This window comes from Oncorhynchus tshawytscha, unplaced genomic scaffold (assembly GCF_018296145.1).
Source record: "Oncorhynchus tshawytscha isolate Ot180627B unplaced genomic scaffold, Otsh_v2.0 Un_contig_8355_pilon_pilon, whole genome shotgun sequence".
Classification (NCBI taxonomy): Eukaryota; Metazoa; Chordata; class Actinopteri; order Salmoniformes; family Salmonidae; genus Oncorhynchus; species Oncorhynchus tshawytscha.
This window is the reverse complement of record NW_024608640.1, coordinates 52,501-71,820: the sequence shown is the minus strand read 5'-3', so window position 1 is coordinate 71,820 and position 19,320 is coordinate 52,501. Positions and strand designations below refer to the sequence as shown.

At 42.5% G+C, this 19,320-nt stretch overlaps 1 protein-coding gene across 1 annotated transcript in view; it reads left to right on the top strand.

The window, feature by feature from the left end:
* Positions 1 to 3,219: 3,219 nt before the first annotated feature.
* Positions 3,220 to 19,320, top strand: part of LOC112241267 (CUB and sushi domain-containing protein 3-like) — a gene marked incomplete at both ends in the record, with an annotated part of 63,697 nt that continues 47,596 nt past the window's right edge. The window contains 3 exons of the mRNA XM_042313458.1: positions 3,220 to 3,324; positions 12,063 to 12,181; positions 18,502 to 18,571. Of these exons, the coding sequence (XP_042169392.1) occupies positions 3,220 to 3,324; positions 12,063 to 12,181; positions 18,502 to 18,571 (294 nt within the window). The remainder of the gene's footprint in view (positions 3,325 to 12,062; positions 12,182 to 18,501; positions 18,572 to 19,320) is intronic.

Here is a 19,320-nt window from a genome sequence, read left to right as displayed (position 1 = left end):
TCACCTGCTGAAGAAGACCTGACGGCGTCTAGTCTTCACCAGCTAATTATTAGAATCAAGTGCGCTACATTTGGGTTGGAGTAAAACACTACAGGAGGGTCTCTCTCCATGAAGAGGGTTGGAGTTAAAACCTACAGCAGGGTCTCTCCCCAGGAACAGGGTTGGAGTTAAAACCTACAGCAGGGTCTCTCCCCAGGAACAGGGTTGGAGTTAAAGCCTGCAGGAGGGTCTTTCCCCAGGAACAGGGTTGGAGTTAAAACCTACAGGAGGGTCTTTCCCCAGGAACAGGGTTGGAGTTAAAACGTCCAGGAAGGTCTCTCTCCAGGAACAGGCTTGGAATTAAAACCTACAGGAGAGTCTCTCTCCAGGAACAGGGTTGGAGTAAAACCTACAGGAGGGTCTCTCTCCAGGAACAGGGTTGGAGTTAAAACCTACAGGAGGGTGTCTCTCCAGGAACAGGGTTGGAGTTAAAGCCCGTAAAACAGTATCTCTCCAGGTACAGGGTTGGAGTTAAAACCTACAGGAGGGTCTCTCTCCAGGAACAGGGTTGGAGTTAAAACCTACAGGAGGGTGTCTCTCCAGGAACAGGGTTGGAGTTAAAACCTACAGGAGGGTGTCTCTCCAGGAACAGGGTTGGAGTTAAAACCTACAGGAGGGTCTCTCTCCAGGAACAGGGTTAGAGTTAGAACCTACAGGAGGGTTTCTCTCCAGGAACAGGGTTGGAGTTAAAACCTACAGGAGGGTCTCTCTCCAGGAACAGGGTTGGAGTTAAAACCTACAGGAGGGTCTCTCTCCAGGAATAGGGTTGGAGTTAAAACCTACAGGAGGGTGTCTCTCAAATCAAAATCAAATCAAATCAAATTTATTTGTCACATACACATGGTTAGCAGATGTTAATGCGAGTGTAGCGAAATGCTTGTGCTTCTAGTTCCGACAATGCACTAATAACCAACAAGTAATCTAACTAACAATTCCAAAACTACTGTCTTATACACAGTGTAAGGGGATAAAGAATATGTACATAAGGATATATGAATGAGTGATGGTACAGAGCAGCATAGGCAAGATACAGTAGCTGATATCGAGTACAGTATATACATATGAGATGAGTATGTAAACAAAGTGGCATAGTTAAAGTGGCTAGTGATACATGTATTACATAAGGGTGCAGTCGATGATATAGAGTACAGTATATACGTATGCATATGAGATGAATAATTTAGGGTAAGTAACATTATATAAGGTAGCATTGTTTATATATTTACATCATTTCCCATCAATTCCCATTATTAAAGTGGCTGGAGTTGAGTCAGTGTCATTGTCAGTGTGTTGGCAGCAGCCACTCAATGTTAGTGGTGGCTGTTTAACAGTCTGATGGCCTTGAGATAGAAGCTGTTTTTCAGTCTCTCAGTCCCAGCTTTGATGCACCTGTACTGACCTCGCCTTCTGGATGATAGCGGGGTAAACAGGCAGTGGCTCGAGTGGTTGATGTCCTTGATGATCTTTATGGCCTTCCTGTAACATCGGGTGGTGTAGGTGTCCTGGAGGGCAGGTAGTTTGCCCCCGGTGATGCGTTGTGCAGACCTCACTACCCTCTGGAGAGCCTTACGGTTGAGGGCGGAGCAGTTGCCGTACCAGGCGGTGATACAGCCCGCCAGGATGCTCTCGATTGTGCATCTGTAGAAGTTTGTGAGTGCTTTTGGTGACAAGCCGAATTTCTTCAGCCTCCTGAGGTTGAAGAGGCGCTGCTGCGCCTTCTTCACGATGCTGTCTGTGTGAGTGGACCAATTCAGTTTGTCTGTGATGTGTATGCCGAGGAACTTAAAACTTGCTACCCTCTCCACTACTGTTCCATCTATGTGGATAAGGGGTGTTCCCTCTGCTGTTTCCTGAAGTCCACAATCATCTCCTTAGTTTTGTTGACGTTGAGTGTGAGGTTATTTTCCTGACACCACACTCCGAGGGCCCTCACCTCCTCCCTGTAGGCCGTCTCGTCGTTGTTGGTAATCAAGCCTACCACTGTTGTGTCGTCCGCAAACTTGATGATTGAGTTGGAGGCGTGCGTGGCCACGCAGTCGTGGGTGAACAGGGAGTACAGGAGAGGGCTCAGAACGCACCCTTGTGGGGCCCCAGTGTTGAGGATCAGCGGGGAGGAGATGTTGTTGCCTACCCTCACCACCTGGGGGCGGCCCGTCAGGAAGTCCAGTAACCAGTTGCACAGGGCGGGGTCGAGACCCAGGGTCTCGAGCTTGATGACGAGCTTGGAGGGTACTATGGTGTTGAATGCCGAGCTGTAGTCGATGAACAGCATTCTCACATAGGTATTCCTCTTGTCCAGATGGGTTAGGGCAGTGTGCAGTGTGGTTGAGATTGCATCGTCTGTGGACCTATTTGGGCGGTAAGCAAATTGGAGTGGGTCTAGGGTGTCAGGTAGGGTGGAGGTGATATGGTCCTTGACTAGTCTCTCAAAGCACTTCATGATGACGGATGTGAGTGCTACGGGGCGGTAGTCGTTTAGCTCAGTTACCTTAGCTTTCTTGGGAACAGGAACAATGGTGGCCCTCTTGAAGCATGTGGGAACAGCAGACTGGTATAGGGATTGATTGAATATGTCCGGAAACACACCGGCCAGCTGGTCTGCACATGCTCTGAGGGCGCGGCTGGGGATGCCGTCTGGGCCTGCAGCCTTGCGAGGGTTAACACGTTTAAATGTCTTACTCAAATGTTTTCATTGCAGGCCGTGTCAGTGGCACTGTATTGTCCTCAAAGCGGACAAAAAAGTTATTTAGTCTGCCTGGGAGCAAGACATCCTGGTCCGTGACTGGGCTGGATTTCTTCCTGTAGTCCGTGAGAGAGCTCCTTGGTTTTCATGGTGCTGCTTGCTTGGTGGTAACCCTTGCTTAGTGGATTTAATGGTGCGGCAGGGTAGGGTTGGAGTTAAAACCTGCAGGAGGGTCTCTCTCCAGGAACAGGGTTAGAGTTAGAACCTACAGGAGGGTGTCTCTCCAGGAACAGGGTTGGAGTTAAAACCTACAGGAGGGTTTCTCTCCAGGAACAGGGTTGGTGATCCCTGCTGTAGTGTATTTTATGATATTTTCCTATTGACTGTCTCCATGCATACGTTCCACGTTCCAGTCACATACAGTATATGTCTTTCTCCCCTAGAGACCCTTCCTACTGTAACTCCTACTTGACTGTCTCCATGGGTATGTTCTGTAGGTACGACCATCCCCCAGCTCCTGAACAGCACCTCCAACAACATCTACCTGACCTTCCAGTCCGACATCAGTGTGTCTGCAGCAGGCTTCCACCTGGAATATACAGGTATGGAGAGATACACCTAGCTATAGGCTGGTCCTAGGTCAGGTGTAATCTGAAGTATACAGGTATGAAGAGATACACCTAGCTATAGGCTGGTCCTAGATCAGGTGTAATCTGGAGTATACAGGTATGGAGAGATACACCTAGCTATAGGCTGGTCCTAAATCAGGTGTAATCTGGAGTATACAGGTATGGAGAGATACACCTAGCTATAGGCTGGTCCTAGATCAGGTGTAATCTGAAGTATACAGGTATGAAGAGATACACCTAGCTATAGGCTGGTCCTAAATCAGGTGTAATCTGGAGTATACAGGTATGGAGAGATACACCTAGCTATAGGCTGGTCCTAGATCAGGTGTAATCTGGAGTATACAGGTTTGAAGAGATACACCTAGCTATAGGCTGGTCCTAGATCAGGTGTAATCTGAAGTATACAGGTATGAAGAGATACACCTAGCTATAGGCTGGTCCTAGATCAGGTGTAATCTGAAGTTTACAGGTATAAAGAGAGACACAGCTAGCTACAGGCTGGTCCTAGATCTGTATGTGCTTTAGCCAAGTCCTCTGACTTTCAGTGTCTTCTATTTTGTATCCTTATTTTACCAGGTAAATTGACTGAGAACATGTTTTCGTTTACAGCAATGACCTGGGGAAAAGATCAAGGGGAGATGAATGAGCCAATTGTAAACTGGGGATGATTAGGTGACCGTGATGGTATGAGGGTCAGATTGTGAATTTATCCAGGACACCAGGGTTAACAACCCTACTCTGACGATAAGTTACCCTGGGATTTTTAGTGAGCACAGAGAGTCAGGACACTCGTTTAACGTCCCATCTGAAAGACGGCACCCTACAGGGCAGTGTCCCCAATCACTGCCCTGGGGCATTGGGATTATATACACTATACAGTGCCTTGCAAAAGTATTCATCCCCCTTGGCGTTTTTCCTGTTTTGTTGCATTACAACCTTTAACTGAAATGTATTTTTATTTGGATTTAATGTAATGGACAAAATAGTTTAAATTGGTGAAGTGAAATGTAAAAAAATATGTTGTTTAAAAATTTTTTTTTTTATAGTAAAATGTAAAAGTGGTGCATGCATATATATTCACCCCCTTCGCGATGAAGCCCCTAAATAAGATCTGGTGCAACCAATTACCTTCAGAAGTCACACAATTAGTTAAATAAAGTCCACCTGTGTGCAATCTAAGTGTCACATGACAGTAAATATACATCTGTTCTGACAGGTCCAAGAGTCTGCAACACTACTAATCTTTACTTTTTTATTTTACCTTTATTTAACTAGGCAAGTCAGTTACGAACAAATTCTTATTTTCAATCACGGCCTAGGAACAGGGGCAGAACGACAGATTTGTACCTTGTCAGCTCGGGGATTTGAACTTGCAACTTTCCGGGGGAGTCCAACGCTCTAACCACTAGGCTACCCTGCCGCACCATTAAATCCACTAAGCAAGGGTTACCACCAAGCAAACAGCACCATGAAGACCAAGGAGCTCTCCAAATAGGTCAGGGACAAAGTTGTGGAGAAGTACAGATCAGGGTTGGGTTATAAAAAAATATCTGAAACTTTGAACATCCCACGGAGCACCATTAAATCCATTATTAAAAAAATGGAAAGGATATGGCACCACAACAAACCTGCCAAGAGAGGGCCACCCACCAAAACTCACGACCAGGCAAGGAGGGCATTAAATCAGAGAGGCAACAAAGAGACCAAAGATAACCATGAAGGAGCTGCACAGCTCCACAGCAGAGGTTGGAGTATCTGTCCATAGGACCACTTTAAGCTGTACACTCCCCGGAGCTGGGCTTTTTGGAAGAGTGGCCAGAAAAAAGCCATTGCTTAAAGAAAGAAATAAGCAAACGCATTTGGTGTTCGCCAAAAGGCATGTGGGAGACTCCCCAAACATATTGAAGAAGGTATACTGGTCAGATGAGACTAAAATTGAGCCTTTTGGCTATCAAGGAAAATGCTATTTCTGGCGCAAACCCAACACCTCTCATCACCCCGAGAACATCATCCCCACAGTGATGTGGGAGCCCAGATCTCAATCCAATTGAGAATCTGTGGTATGACTTAAAGATTGCTGTACACCAGCAGAACCCATCCAACTTGAAGGAGCTGGAGCAGTTTTGTCTTCAAGAATGGTCAAAAATCACAGTGGATTGATGTGCCAAACATATAGAGACATACTCCAAGAGACTTGCAGCTGTAATTGCTGCACAAGTTGGCTCTACAAAGTATTGACTCTGTGGGGGGGGTTTCAGTTTTTCTTTCTTGTTTGTTTCACAATAAAATATATTTTGCATCTTCAAAGTGTTAGGCATGTTGCGTGAATGAAATTATACAAACCCCCCAAAAATATATTTGAATTCCAGGCAACAAAATTAGGAAAAATGCCAAGGGGGGTGAAAACTTTCACAAGCCACTGTGTATATTTTCTTTAGACCAGAGGAAACAGCACTTCCAGTAGCAGCTGGTCTCCCATCCAGGGACTGACCAGGACCAACCCTGTTTAGCTTCAGATGCACACTAGCAGTGGGATTCAGGGTGGGTTGCTGCTGGCCTTATTCTTTAAAAAAAGGTTAATGAGTACGGAATAATTTATGACGTGTCAAAGCACAGAGTTCATGAAGAAACATGGAGTAAGTACGTGAATTGCTTTTGTAGTGAAAGTAGTATTTTACAGTGTTATGGGTGGAATGCTGCTGGTTGTCATGCCATGATGGCAGGGTTTAACCAAGTCCTCTGTCTAACGTTGTCATGCCATGATGGCAGGGTTTAACCAAGTCCTCTGTCTAACGTTGTCATGCCATGATGGCAGGGTTTAACCAAGTCCTCTGTCTAACGTTGTCATGCCATGATGGCAGGGTTTAACCAAGTCCTCTGTCTAACGTTGTCATGCCATGATGGCAGGGTTTAACCAAGTCCTCTGTCTAACGTTGTCATGCCATGATGGCAGGGTTTAACCAAGTCCTCTGTCTATTGTTGTCATGCCATGATGGCAGGGTTTAACCAAGTCCTCTGTCTAACGTTGTCATGCCATGATGGCAGGGTTTAACCAAGTCCTCTGTCTAACGTTGTCATGCCATGATGGCAGGGTTTAACCAAGTCCTCTGTCTAACGTTGTCATGCCATGATGGCAGGGTTTAACCAAGTCCTCTGTCTAACGTTGTCATGCCATGATGGCAGGGTTTAACCAAGTCCTCTGTCTAACGTTGTCATGCCATGATGGCAGGGTTTAACCAAGTCCTCTGTCTATTGTTGTCATGCCATGATGGCAGGGTTTAACCAAGTCCTCTGTCTATTGTTGTCATGCCATGATGACAGGGTTTAACCAAGTCCTCTGTCTAACGTTGTCATGCCATGATGGCAGGACTATTCAGCTAGTGGACCTAGAGGGCCAAAGTACTGCTGGTTTTATTTTCTAGTGTTTTGGTCCTCTAGGACCTCCAAGACTGGTGTTGACAAGCCCAGCTGGATCTGCTTCAGCCATCTCATCTCACTAGTCATGTCATCAGAGGAGTTGGCTAAAGGACACCCAGGGTTCCAGATGGGACAGGGCTAACTGAGCTCATCCACCATCCCTGTCTGTCTGTCTGCCTGCCTGCCTGCCTGCCTGCCTGCCTGCCTGCCTGCCTGCCTGCCTCTCTGCCTGTCTGTCTGCCTGCCTCTCTGCCTGTCTATCTGCCTATCTCTCTGCCTGTCTCTCTGTCTGTCTGTCTGTCTGTCTGCCTGCCTCTGCCTGTCTGTCTGCCTCTCTCTCTCTCTCTCTCTCTCTGCCTCTCTGTCTGTCTGTCTGTCTGTCTGTCTGTCTGTCTGTCTGTCTGTCTGTCTGTCTGTCTGTCTGTCTGTCTGTCTGTCTGTCTGTCTGTCTGTCTGTCTGTCTGTCTGCCTGTCTGCCTGTCTGCCTCTCTGCCTGCCTATCTGTCTGTCTGTCTGTCTGTCTGTCTGTCTGTCTGTCTGTCTGTCTCTCTGCCTCTCTGCCTCTCTGCCTCTCTGTCTCTCTGAGTGGGGAACTGTAACGCTCTGACCACCGTTCTCCCACTAACACCAGCCACTCTCCTCAACATCTGTCTGTCTCTCTGCCTATCTCTCTGAGTGGGGAACCACCGTTCTCCCACTAACACCAGCCACTGTCCTCAACATCTGTCTGTCTCCCACTAACACCAGCCACTGTCCTCAACATCTGTCTGTCTCCCACTAACACCAGCCACTGTCCTCAACATCTGTCTGTCTGTCTCCCACTAACACCAGCCACTGTCCTCAACATCTGTCTCTCTGTCTCCCACTAACACCAGCCACTCTCCCCAACATCTGTCTCTCTGTCTCCCACTAACACCAGCCACTGTCCTCAACATCTGTCTCTCTGTCTCCCACTAACACCAGCCACTGTCCTCAACATCTGTCTCTCTGTCTCCCACTAACACCAGCCACTGTCCTCAACATCTGTCTCTCTGTATCCCACTAACACCAGCCACTGTCCTCAACATCTGTCTCTCTGTCTCCCACTAACACCAGCCACTGTCCTCAACATCTGTCTGTCTGTCTCCCACTAACACCAGCCACTGTCCTTGTTAGGAAAACGGTCAAAGTATATATGTAGCTTTTAAACTGAAACCTATACAAAATACTGGTTTGCACCAATGATTGGTTTATTACATCTGTCTCTCTGTCTCCCACTAACACCAGCCACTGTCATCAACATCTGTCTCTTTGTCTCCCACTAACACCAGCCACTGTCCTCAACATCTGTCTCTCTGTCTCCCACTAACACCAGCCACTGTCCTCAACATCTGTCTCTCTGTCTCCCACTAACACCAGCCACTGTCCTCAACATCTGTCTCTCTGTCTCCTTGAACCCTGTGTCCCACCTTCCCCCAAACTTAGAGACAAACATACTTTATATTCAAGATGCCTGTCATCACCTGTCTCCCACAACATCTCACCACAGTCCCAATCGGTCCGTCTCAGTCTCTCAGCACCTCTAAACCTGTATGCCACTCTCCCACAGTCTACCACCTGTAGAGATCAGCATACATTACAACACTCTCAGCAAGTCTACTCTACCACGCTCTCCTCAGCCTCTGTCCTGTCTGTCTCTCATTGGGTTGTTCTATCACTAACCCTGTCTGTCTCTCAGTGGGTTGTTCTATCACTAACCCTGTCTGTCTCTCAGTGGGTTGTTCTATCACTAACCCTGTCTGTCTCTCAGTGGGTTGTTCTATCACTAACCCTGTCTGTCTCTCAGTGGGTTGTTCTATCACTAACCCTGTCTGTCTCTCAGTGGGTTGTTCTATCACTAACCCTGTCTGTCTCTCAGGGGTTGTTCTATCACTAACCCTGTCTGTCTCTCAGGGGTTGTTCTATCACTAACCCTGTCTGTCTCTCAGTGGGTTGTTCTATCACTAACCCTGTCTGTCTCTCAGTGGGTTGTTCTATCACTAACCCTGTCTGTCTCTCAGGGGTTGTTCTATCACTAACCCTGTCTGTCTCTCAGGGGTTGTTCTATCACTAACCCTGTCTGTCTCTCAGTGGGTTGTTCTATCACTAACCCTGTCTGTCTCTCAGGGGTTGTTCTATCACTAACCCTGTCTGTCTCTCAGGGGGTTGTTCTATCACTAACCCTGTCTGTCTCTCAGGGGTTGTTCTATCACTAACCCTGTCTGTCTCTCAGTGGGTTGTTCTATCACTAACCCTGTCTGTCTCTCAGTGGGTTGTTCTATCACTAACCCTGTCTGTCTCTCAGTGGGTTGTTCTATCACTAACCCTGTCTGTCTCTCAGGGGTTGTTCTATCACTAACCCTGTCTGTCTCTCAGTGGGTTGTTCTATCACTAACCCTGTCTGTCTCTCAGTGGGTTGTTCTATCACTAACCCTGTCTGTCTGTCAGTGGGTTGTTCTATCACTAACCCTGTCTGTCTCTCAGGGGTTGTTCTATCACTAACCCTGTCTGTCTCTCAGTGGGTTGTTCTATCACTAACCCTGTCTGTCTGTCAGTGGGTTGTTCTATCACTAACCCTGTCTGTCTCTCAGTGGGTTGTTCTATCACTAACCCTGTCTGTCTCTCAGTGGGTTGTTCTATCACTAACCCTGTCTGTCTCTCAGTGGGTTGTTCTATCACTAACCCTGTCTGTCTCTCAGTGGGTTGTTCTATCACTAACCCTGTCTGTCTCTCAGTGGGTTGTTCTATCACTAACCCTGTCTGTCTCTCAGTGGGTTGTTCTATCACTAACCCTGTCTGTCTCTCAGTGGGTTGTTCTATCACTAACCCTGTCTGTCTCTCAGGGGTTGTTCTATCACTAACCCTGTCTGTCTCTCAGGGGTTGTTCTATCACTAACCCTGTCTGTCTCTCAGGGGTTGTTCTATCACTAACCCTGTCTGTCTCTCAGGGGTTGTTCTATCACTAACCCTGTCTGTCTCTCAGGGGTTGTTCTATCACTAACCCTGTCTGTCTCTCAGTGGGTTGTTCTATCACTAACCCTGTCTGTCTCTCAGGGGTTGTTCTATCACTAACCCTGTCTGTCTCTCAGGGGTTGTTCTATCACTAACCCTGTCTGTCTCTCAGGGGTTGTTCTATCACTAACCCTGTCTGTCTCTCAGGGGGTTGTTCTATCACTAACCCTGTCTGTCTCTCAGGGGTTGTTCTATCACTAACCCTGTCTGTCTCTCAGTGGGTTGTTCTATCACTAACCCTGTCTGTCTCTCAGGGGTTGTTCTATCACTAACCCTGTCTGTCTCTCAGGGGTTGTTCTATCACTAACCCTGTCTGTCTCTCAGGGGTTGTTCTATCACTAACCCTGTCTGTCTCTCAGTGGGTTGTTCTATCACTAACCCTGTCTGTCTCTCAGTGGGTTGTTCTATCACTAACCCTGTCTGTCTCTCAGGGGTTGTTCTATTACTAACCCTGTCTGTCTCTCAGTGGGTTGTTCTATCACTAACCCTGTCTGTCTCTCAGTGGGTTGTTCTATTACTAACCCTGTCTGTCTCTCAGGGGGTTGTTCTATCCCTAACCCTGTCTGTCTCTCAGTGGGTTGTTCTATCACTAACCCTGTCTGTCTCTCAGTGGGTTGTTCTATCACTAACCCTGTCTGTCTCTCAGGGGGTTGTTCTATCCCTAACCCTGTCTGTCTCTCAGTGGGTTGTTCTATCACTAACCCTGTCTGTCTCTCAGGGGGTTGTTCTATCCCATAAGCTTCTTAACCGTAAATATACATTTTACAGTATATTTGAAAGCTTTCACCAATCACTCTCTTCACCCTCTCCCACATCAATCTCTTCAGCGAATCAGTCTCCTCAGCACTCTCCCACATCAATCTCTTCAGCGAATCAGTCTCCTCAGCACTCTCCCACATCAATCTCTTCAGCGAATCAGTCTCCTCAGCACTCTCCCACATCAATCTCTTCAGCGAATCAGTCTCCTCAGCACTCTCCCACATCAATCTCTTCACCCTCTCACCCCTTACTTAAAACAGCATGTTACCACTCTCCCCCACATGCCCAACACTCTCCACACCATGACTACCAGGAGTAGGAATATCCATATATAACAGCCTGCTGAGATGATGGATGGCATTGTGTTCAGAACACCTTCTGAACTCTAGGTTTATTTCTGTTTTCCACTCATAGTCTCTCACCACTCTGTTTACCACTCTGTTCACCACTCATAGTCTCTCACCACTCTGGTTACCACTCATAGTCTCTCACCACTCTGGTTACCACTCATACTCTCTCACCACTCTGGTTACCACTCATAGTCTCTCACCACTCTGTTTTACCACTCATAGTCTCTCACCACTCTGTTTACCACTCATAGTCTCTCACCACTCTGGTTACCACTCATAGTCTCTCACCACTCTGGTTACCACTCATAGTCTCTCACCACTCTGTGTACCACTCATAGTCTCTCACCACTCTGTTTACCACTCATAGTCTCTCACCACTCTGTTTACCACTCATAGTCTCTCACCACTCTGTTTACCACTCTGTTCACCACTCATAGTCTCTCACCACTCTTTTTACCACTCATAGTCTCTCACCACTCTTTTTACCACTCATAGTCTCTCACCACTCTGGTTACCACTCTGTTCATCACTCTCTGACCACTCTCAGTATTCCTAGTTATATTATAACTACCTATCATCTCTCAGTGTTCCTATAAGGAGTGTTATAACTACCTATCATCTCTCAGTATCCCTATAAGGAGTGTTATAACTACCTATCATCTCTCAGTATCCCTATAAGGAGTGTTATAACTACCTATCATCTCTCAGTATCCCTATAAGGAGTGTTATAACTACCTATCATCTCTCAGTATCCCTATAAGGAGTGTTATAACTACCTATCATCTCTCAGTATTCCTATAAGGAGTGTTACAACGACCTATCATCTCTCAGTATTCCTACAAGGTGTTAACTACCTATCATCTCTCAGTATTCCTATAAGGAGTGTTATAACTACCTATCATCTCTCAGTATCCCTATACAGTATCCCTATGAGGAGTGGTATAACTACCTATCATCTCTCAGTATTCCTATAAGGAGTGGTATAACTACCTATCATCTCTCAGTATCCCTATAAGGTGTTAACTAGTGTAAGGTGTTCCTTACTGTATTCTACTGTTTTGAATGGTTTGTGTTTGTTTCTATGTTCCTGTACTGATCTTGATTTGCAGACAAGTGATTGCTATTTCCACGCGTGTGTTTTGACTCTGTCCTAAGCAATAGGTTTGGATTCATGCCCAGAACCTCAGCCTCCCCTCAACGGTATCAATGTGGGCCAGCGCTTCACTGTGGGGGACATGGTTTCCTTTCAGTGTGACCAAGGCTACTCTCTGAAGGTGAGTACACACACACACACACACACACACACACACACACACACACACACACACACACACACACACACACACACACACACACACACACACTTTCTCTGTTACCTTCAGGTGGGTTTTGGTTTTGCTAGGGTGGTGCAGGGTGGGCCAGTGGTGGATGGACGGAGGCATCTGCCCTTTGGTGCAGAAGGTTTCCGGATTGAATCCAGCGATAGACACTAACTCAACTTAACTCAACTTAACTTAACTTAACTTAACTCAATGTAACTTAACTCAACTTAACTCAACTTAACTTAACTCAATGTAACTTAACTCAATGTAACTAACTTAACTCCATGTAACTTAACTCAACTTAACTCAACGTAACTTAACTCAACTTAACTCAACTTAACTTAACTCAACTTAACTCAACTTAACTTAACTCAACTTAACTTAACTCAATGTAACTTAACTCAACTCAACTTAACTCAATGTAACTTAACTTAACTCAACTTAACGTAACTTAACTCAACTTAACTTAACTCAACTTAACTTAACTCAATGTAACTTAACTTAACTTAACTCAACTCAACTCTCAACTGTCAACTTAACTCAACTCAACTCAATGTAACTTAACTCAACTCAACTCAATGTAACTTAACTCAACTCAATGTAACTTAACTTAACTTAACTCAACTCAACTCAATGTAACTTAACTCAACTTAACTCAACTCAACTCAACTCAACTCAATGTAACTTAACTCAACTCAACTCAATGTAACTTAACTCAACTCAACTCAATGTAACTTAACTCAACTTAACTCAATGTAACTTAACTCAATGTAACTCAACTTAACTTAACTCAACTTAACTCAACTCAATGTAACTTAACTCAATGTAACTCAACTCAATGTAACTTAACTCAACTTAACTCAATGTCAACTCAATGTAACTTAACTCAACTCAACTCAATGTAACTTAACTCAATGTACTCAACTCAATGTAACTTAACTTAACTTAACTCAACTCAACTAAACTCAATGTAACTTAACTCAACTCAATGTAACTTAACTTAACTTAACTCAAACTAACTTAACTCAACTTAACTCAACTCAACTCAACTCAATGTAACTTAACTCAACTCAACTCAATGTAACTTAACTTAACTCAACTTAACTCAACTAACAACTCAACTCAACTCAACTGTAACTTAACTCAACTCAACTCAACTTAACTCAACTCAACTTAACTCAATGTAACAATGCAACTCAACTCAATGTAACTTAACTTAACTCAACTCAATGTAACTTAACTTAACTCAACTCAACTTAACTCAATGTAACTTAACTTAACTCTATGCAACTTAACTCAATGTAACTTAACTCAACTTAACTCTATGTAACTTAACTCAATTTAACTTAACTCAATTTAACCTAACTTAACTCAATGTAACTTAACTCAATGTAACTTAACTCCATGTAACTTAACTCAACTTAACTCAACTTAACTTAACTCAACTTAACTTAACTCAATGTAACTTAACTCCATGTAACTTAACTCAATGTAACTTAACTTAACTCTATGTAACTTAACTTAACTCTATGCAACTTAACTCTATGTAACTTAACTTAACTCTATGTAACTTAACTTAACTCTATGTAACTTAACTTAACTCTATGCAACTTAACTCTATGTAACTTAACTTAACTCTATGTAACTTAACTTAACTCAATGTAACTTAACTTAACTCAATGTAACTTAACTCAATGTAACTCAATGTAACTTAACTCAACTTAACTCTCAATGTAACTCTCAACTCAACTCAACTTAACTTAACTTAACTTAACTCAACTCAACTCAATGTAACTTAACTAACTCAATGTAACTTAACTCAATAACTTAACTCAACTCAACTGTAACTTAACTCAACTGTAACTTAACTCAATGTAACTTAACTCAACTCAACTCAATGTAACTTAACTCAACTCAACTCAACTCAACTGTAACTTAACTCAATGTAACTTAACTCAATGTAACTTAACTCAATGTAACTTAACTCAACTGTAACTTAACTCAATGTAACTTAACTCAATGTAACTTAACTCAATGTAACTTAACTCAATGTAACTTAACTCAATGTAACTTAACTCAATGTAACTTAACTCAACTCAACTCAACTTAACTGTAACTTAACTCAATGTAACTTAACTCAATGTAACTTAACTCAATGTAACTTAACTCAATGTAACTTAACTCAATGTAACTTAACTCAATGTAACTTAACTCAAACTTAACTCAACTCAACTTAACTCAATGTAACTTAACTCAATGTAACTTAACTCAACGTAACTTAACTCAACTTAACTCAATGTAACTTAACTCAACTAACTTAACTCAATGTAACTTAACTCAATGTAACTTAACTCAACTTAACTTAACTCAACTTAACTTAACTCAATGCAACTTAACTCAATGTAACTTAACTCAACTTAACTCAATGTAACTTAACTCAATGTAACTTAACTCAACGTAACTTAACTCAATGTAACTTAACTCAATGTAACTTAACTCAACTTAACTTAACTCAATGTAACTTAACTCAATGTAACTTAACTCAACTTAACTTAACTCAATGTAACTTAACTCAATGTAACTTAACTCAATGTAACTTAACTCAATGTAACTTAACTCAATGTAACTTAACTCAATGTAACTTAACTCAAACTTAACTCAACTCAATGTAACTTAACTCAATGTAACTTAACTCAATGTAACTTAACTCAATGTAACTTAACTCAATGTAACTTAACTCAATGTAACTTAACTCAATGTAACTCAACTCAACTTAACTTTAAACACTTTGAAATTTGACTTTGCGAAGAACTTAGAAATGTGATTTTTTTTTTTTACATAGATGAAAGTCTAATTCTGACGTGAGAGCTTGTTGGGACCCTATTCCCTGCATAGTGCACTATGTTGAGCAGGGCTCCACAGGGCTCTAGTTCACTATAGAGGGAATAGGGTCCCATTTGGGACACATGTCTGATGTAGAGCTGCCAGTTTAGATATGCAGACCCAGGGAATACCCTGAAGGTTGAAGTGAAACACACACACACACACACATACACCGAGTGTGTTAGGATAAATACTGTGTGTGTGAGCGTGTGTGTGTGTGAGAGAATACTTGTGCGTGTGTGTATGTAAGTGTGTGCGTGTAAGTGTGTGGGTGTGTTTTTGTGTGTGTGTGTGTGTGTGTGTGTGTGTGTGTGTGTGGGAGGTTAAACTAACTGTAACAGTTTCCTGTTCCCCCTTTCAGTAGATAGTGTTGATAAGTTTCCTGTTCCCTCTGTTAAACACGCACACACACACACGCACGCACAAACATACACACACACACACCAGCAGACAAACACACACATACACACACACACACACACACACAATTGATCTGTGTTGTTCAGATCCTCAGGTTCTAACTAACCCTCATGAAACTCACTCAGAGTAGATAAGATTATTAATATTATGACCAGTTACTGTATTTAATATAATTAATATTATGACCAGTTACTGTATTTAATATAATGAATATTATGACCAGTTACTGTAATTAATATAATTAATATTATGACCAGTTACTATAATTAATATAATTAATATTATGACAAGTTACTGTAATTAATATTATGACCAGATACTGTAATTAATATTATGAAAAGTTACTGTAATTAATATTATGACCAATTACTGTAATTATTATAATTAATACTATGACTAGTTACTATAATTAATATTATGACCAGTTACTGTAATTAATATAATTAATATTTTAACAAGTTACTATAATTAATATTATTAAAATTATGACCAGTTACTATAAATAATATTATTAATTTTATGACCAGTTACTATAATTAATATAATTAATATTATGACCAGTTACTGTAATTAATATTATAATCAGTTACTATAATTAATATTATTAATATTATGTACGACCAGTTACTCTATTTCATATTATGACTGTAATACTACTGTAAATAATATTATGACCAGTTACTGTAATTAATATAATTAATATTATGACCAGTTACTGTAATTAAAATAATTCATTTTATGACCAGTTAAACACCTCAGCAGGACATCTTTCACCTCTGGCACAAACAACATCAAACATCCACATACTGGTTGTGTCCAACATCTACATACTGGTTGTGTCCAACATCTATATACTGGTTGTGTCCAACATCCACATACTGGTTGTGTCCAACATCTACATACTGGTTGTGTCCAACATCTATATACTGGTTGTGTCCATCATCTATATACTGGTTGTGTCCAACATCTATATCCTGGTTGTGTCCAACATCCACATACTGGTTGTGTCCAACATCTATATACTGGTTGTGTCCATCATCTATATACTGGTTGTGTCCAACATCTACATACTGGTTGTGTCCAACATCTATATCCTGGTTGTGTCCAACATCCACATACTGGTTGTGTCCAACATCTATATACTGGTTGTGTCGATCATCTATATACTGGTTGTGTCCAACATCTACATACTGGTTGTGTCCAACATCTACATACTGGTTGTGTCCAACATCTACATACTGGTTGTGTCCAACATCTATATACTGGTTGTGTCCAACATCCACATACTGGTTGTGTCCAACATCCACATACTGGTTGTGTCCAACATCTACATACTGGTTGTGTCCAACTGGTTGTGTCCAACATCTATATACTGGTTGTGTCGATCATCTATATACTGGTTGTGTCCAACATCTACATACTGGTTGTGTCCAACATCTACATACTGGTTGTGTCCAACATCCACATACTGGTTGTGTCCAACATCTATATACTGGTTGTGTCCAACATCCACATACTGGTTGTGTCCAACATCCACATACTGGTTGTGTCCAACATCTACATACTGGTTGTGTCCAACATCTATATACTGGTTGTGTCCATCATCTATATACTGGTTGTGTCCAACATCTATATACTGGTTGTGTCCAACATCTACATACTGGTTGTGTCCAACATCCACATACTGGTTGTTGCCAACATCTATATACTGGTTGTGTCCAACATCTACATACTGGTTGTGTCCAACATCTATATACTGGTTGTGTCCATCATCTATATACTGGTTGTGTCCAACATCTATATACTGGTTGTGTCCAACAGCCTCATACTGGTTGTGTCCAACATCCACATACTGGTTGTGTCCAACATCTATATACTGGTTGTGTCCAACATCTATATACTGGTTGTGTCCATCATCTATATACTGGTTGTGTCCATCATCTATATACTGGTTGTGTCCAACATCTACATACTGGTTGTGTCCAACATCCACATACTGGTTGTGTCCAACATCTATATACTGGTTGTGTCCAACATCCACATACTGGTTGTGTCCAACATCTATATACTGGTTGTGTCCATCATCTATATACTGGTTGTGTCCAACATCTATATACTGGTTGTGTCCAACATCTACATACTGGTTGTGTCCAACATCTATATACTGGTTGTGTCCAACATCCACATACTGGTTGTGTCCAACATCCACATACTGGTTGTGTCCATCATCTACATACTGGTTGTGTCCAACATCTATATACTGGTTGTGTCCAGCATCTATATACTGGTTGTGTCCAACAGCCTCATACTGGTTGTGTCCAACATCCACATACTGGTTGTGTCCAACATCTATATACTGGTTGTGTCCAGCATCTATATACTGGTTGTGTCCAACAGCCTCATACTGGTTGTGTCCAACAGCCACATACTGGTTGTGTCCAACATCCACATACTGGTTGTGTCCAACAGCCACATACTGGTTGTGTCCAGCATCTATATACTGGTTGTGTCCAACATTTATATACTGGTTCTGGTCAGATATGTTTCTCTCCCTGTTGTTTTCATGGCCTTTGTCTGATATGAATCAGACATGTTTCTCTCCCTGTTGTTTTCATGGTCTTTGTTTGATATGAATCAGACATGTTTCTCTCCCTGTTGTTTTCATGGTCTTTGTTTGATATGAATCAGACATGTTTCTCTCCCTGTTGTTTTCATGGTCTTTGTTTGATATGAATCAGCATTTTCAAAGGTTTCTGTGGTATTCTGTTATATTTGTTTGTTTCCTACTGGGCATCCCAAATGGCACCCTATTCCCTTTACAGAGCCATAGGGCCTGGTCTAAACTAGTGCACTACATAGGGACTAGGGTGCCATTTGGGATGCATTTAATGTGATACAGCCACATCCTACAGTGCTGAATAGATGTGTTTGTTTGCAGGGTAATGTATACATTTTCTTTTCTCTTGCAGGGTAATGAATACATAACGTGTATGCCAGGGCCCGTCAGACGATGGAATTACCCCGTACCTCTGTGCTTAGGTGATGTATTCATTCCATACAAGTCGTCTTTATTATGGTAATGTTTACATGTTTACAGTGTAGACGTCTATAGTGTTCTGGGATGAGATTAACCATCCATATCTACCATCACACCTGTATGAACCATCACAGACCTTTCTGCTATCACTATGACTACGGTACCTCATTACAATATCAATTCCGAGGAATGAAACATTGTACGTTTTGGATGTAACTGTATCTATATCCACGGCAACTAATCAGTCAGAATGTGTCTATATCCACGGCAACCAATCAGCCAGAATTTATCTATATCCACAGCAACAAATCAGTCACAATGTATCTATATCCACGGCAACCAATCAGTCAGAATGTGTCTCTTTTTGTATTAGTTGATTTCCCTGATGAGTCTTAGTGCAGCGTGTTTAGTTCTGCTGTACTGATTGGTAGGATGACTTCTAGGATTGGAGAGCAGTCCTCTCTGCTATACTGCTGATTGGTAGGATGACTTCTAGGATTGGAGAGGTCCTCTCTGCTATACTGCTGATTGGTAGGATGACTTCTAGGATTGGAGAGCAGTCCTCTCTGCTATACTGCTGATTGGTAGGATGACTTCTAGGATTGGAGAGGTCCTCTCTGCTATACTGCTGATTGGTAGGATGACTTCTAGGATTGGAGAGCAGTCCTCTCTGCTATACTGCTGATTGGTAGGATGACTTCTAGGATTGGAGAGCAGTCCTCTCTGCTATACTGCTGATTGGTAGGATGAC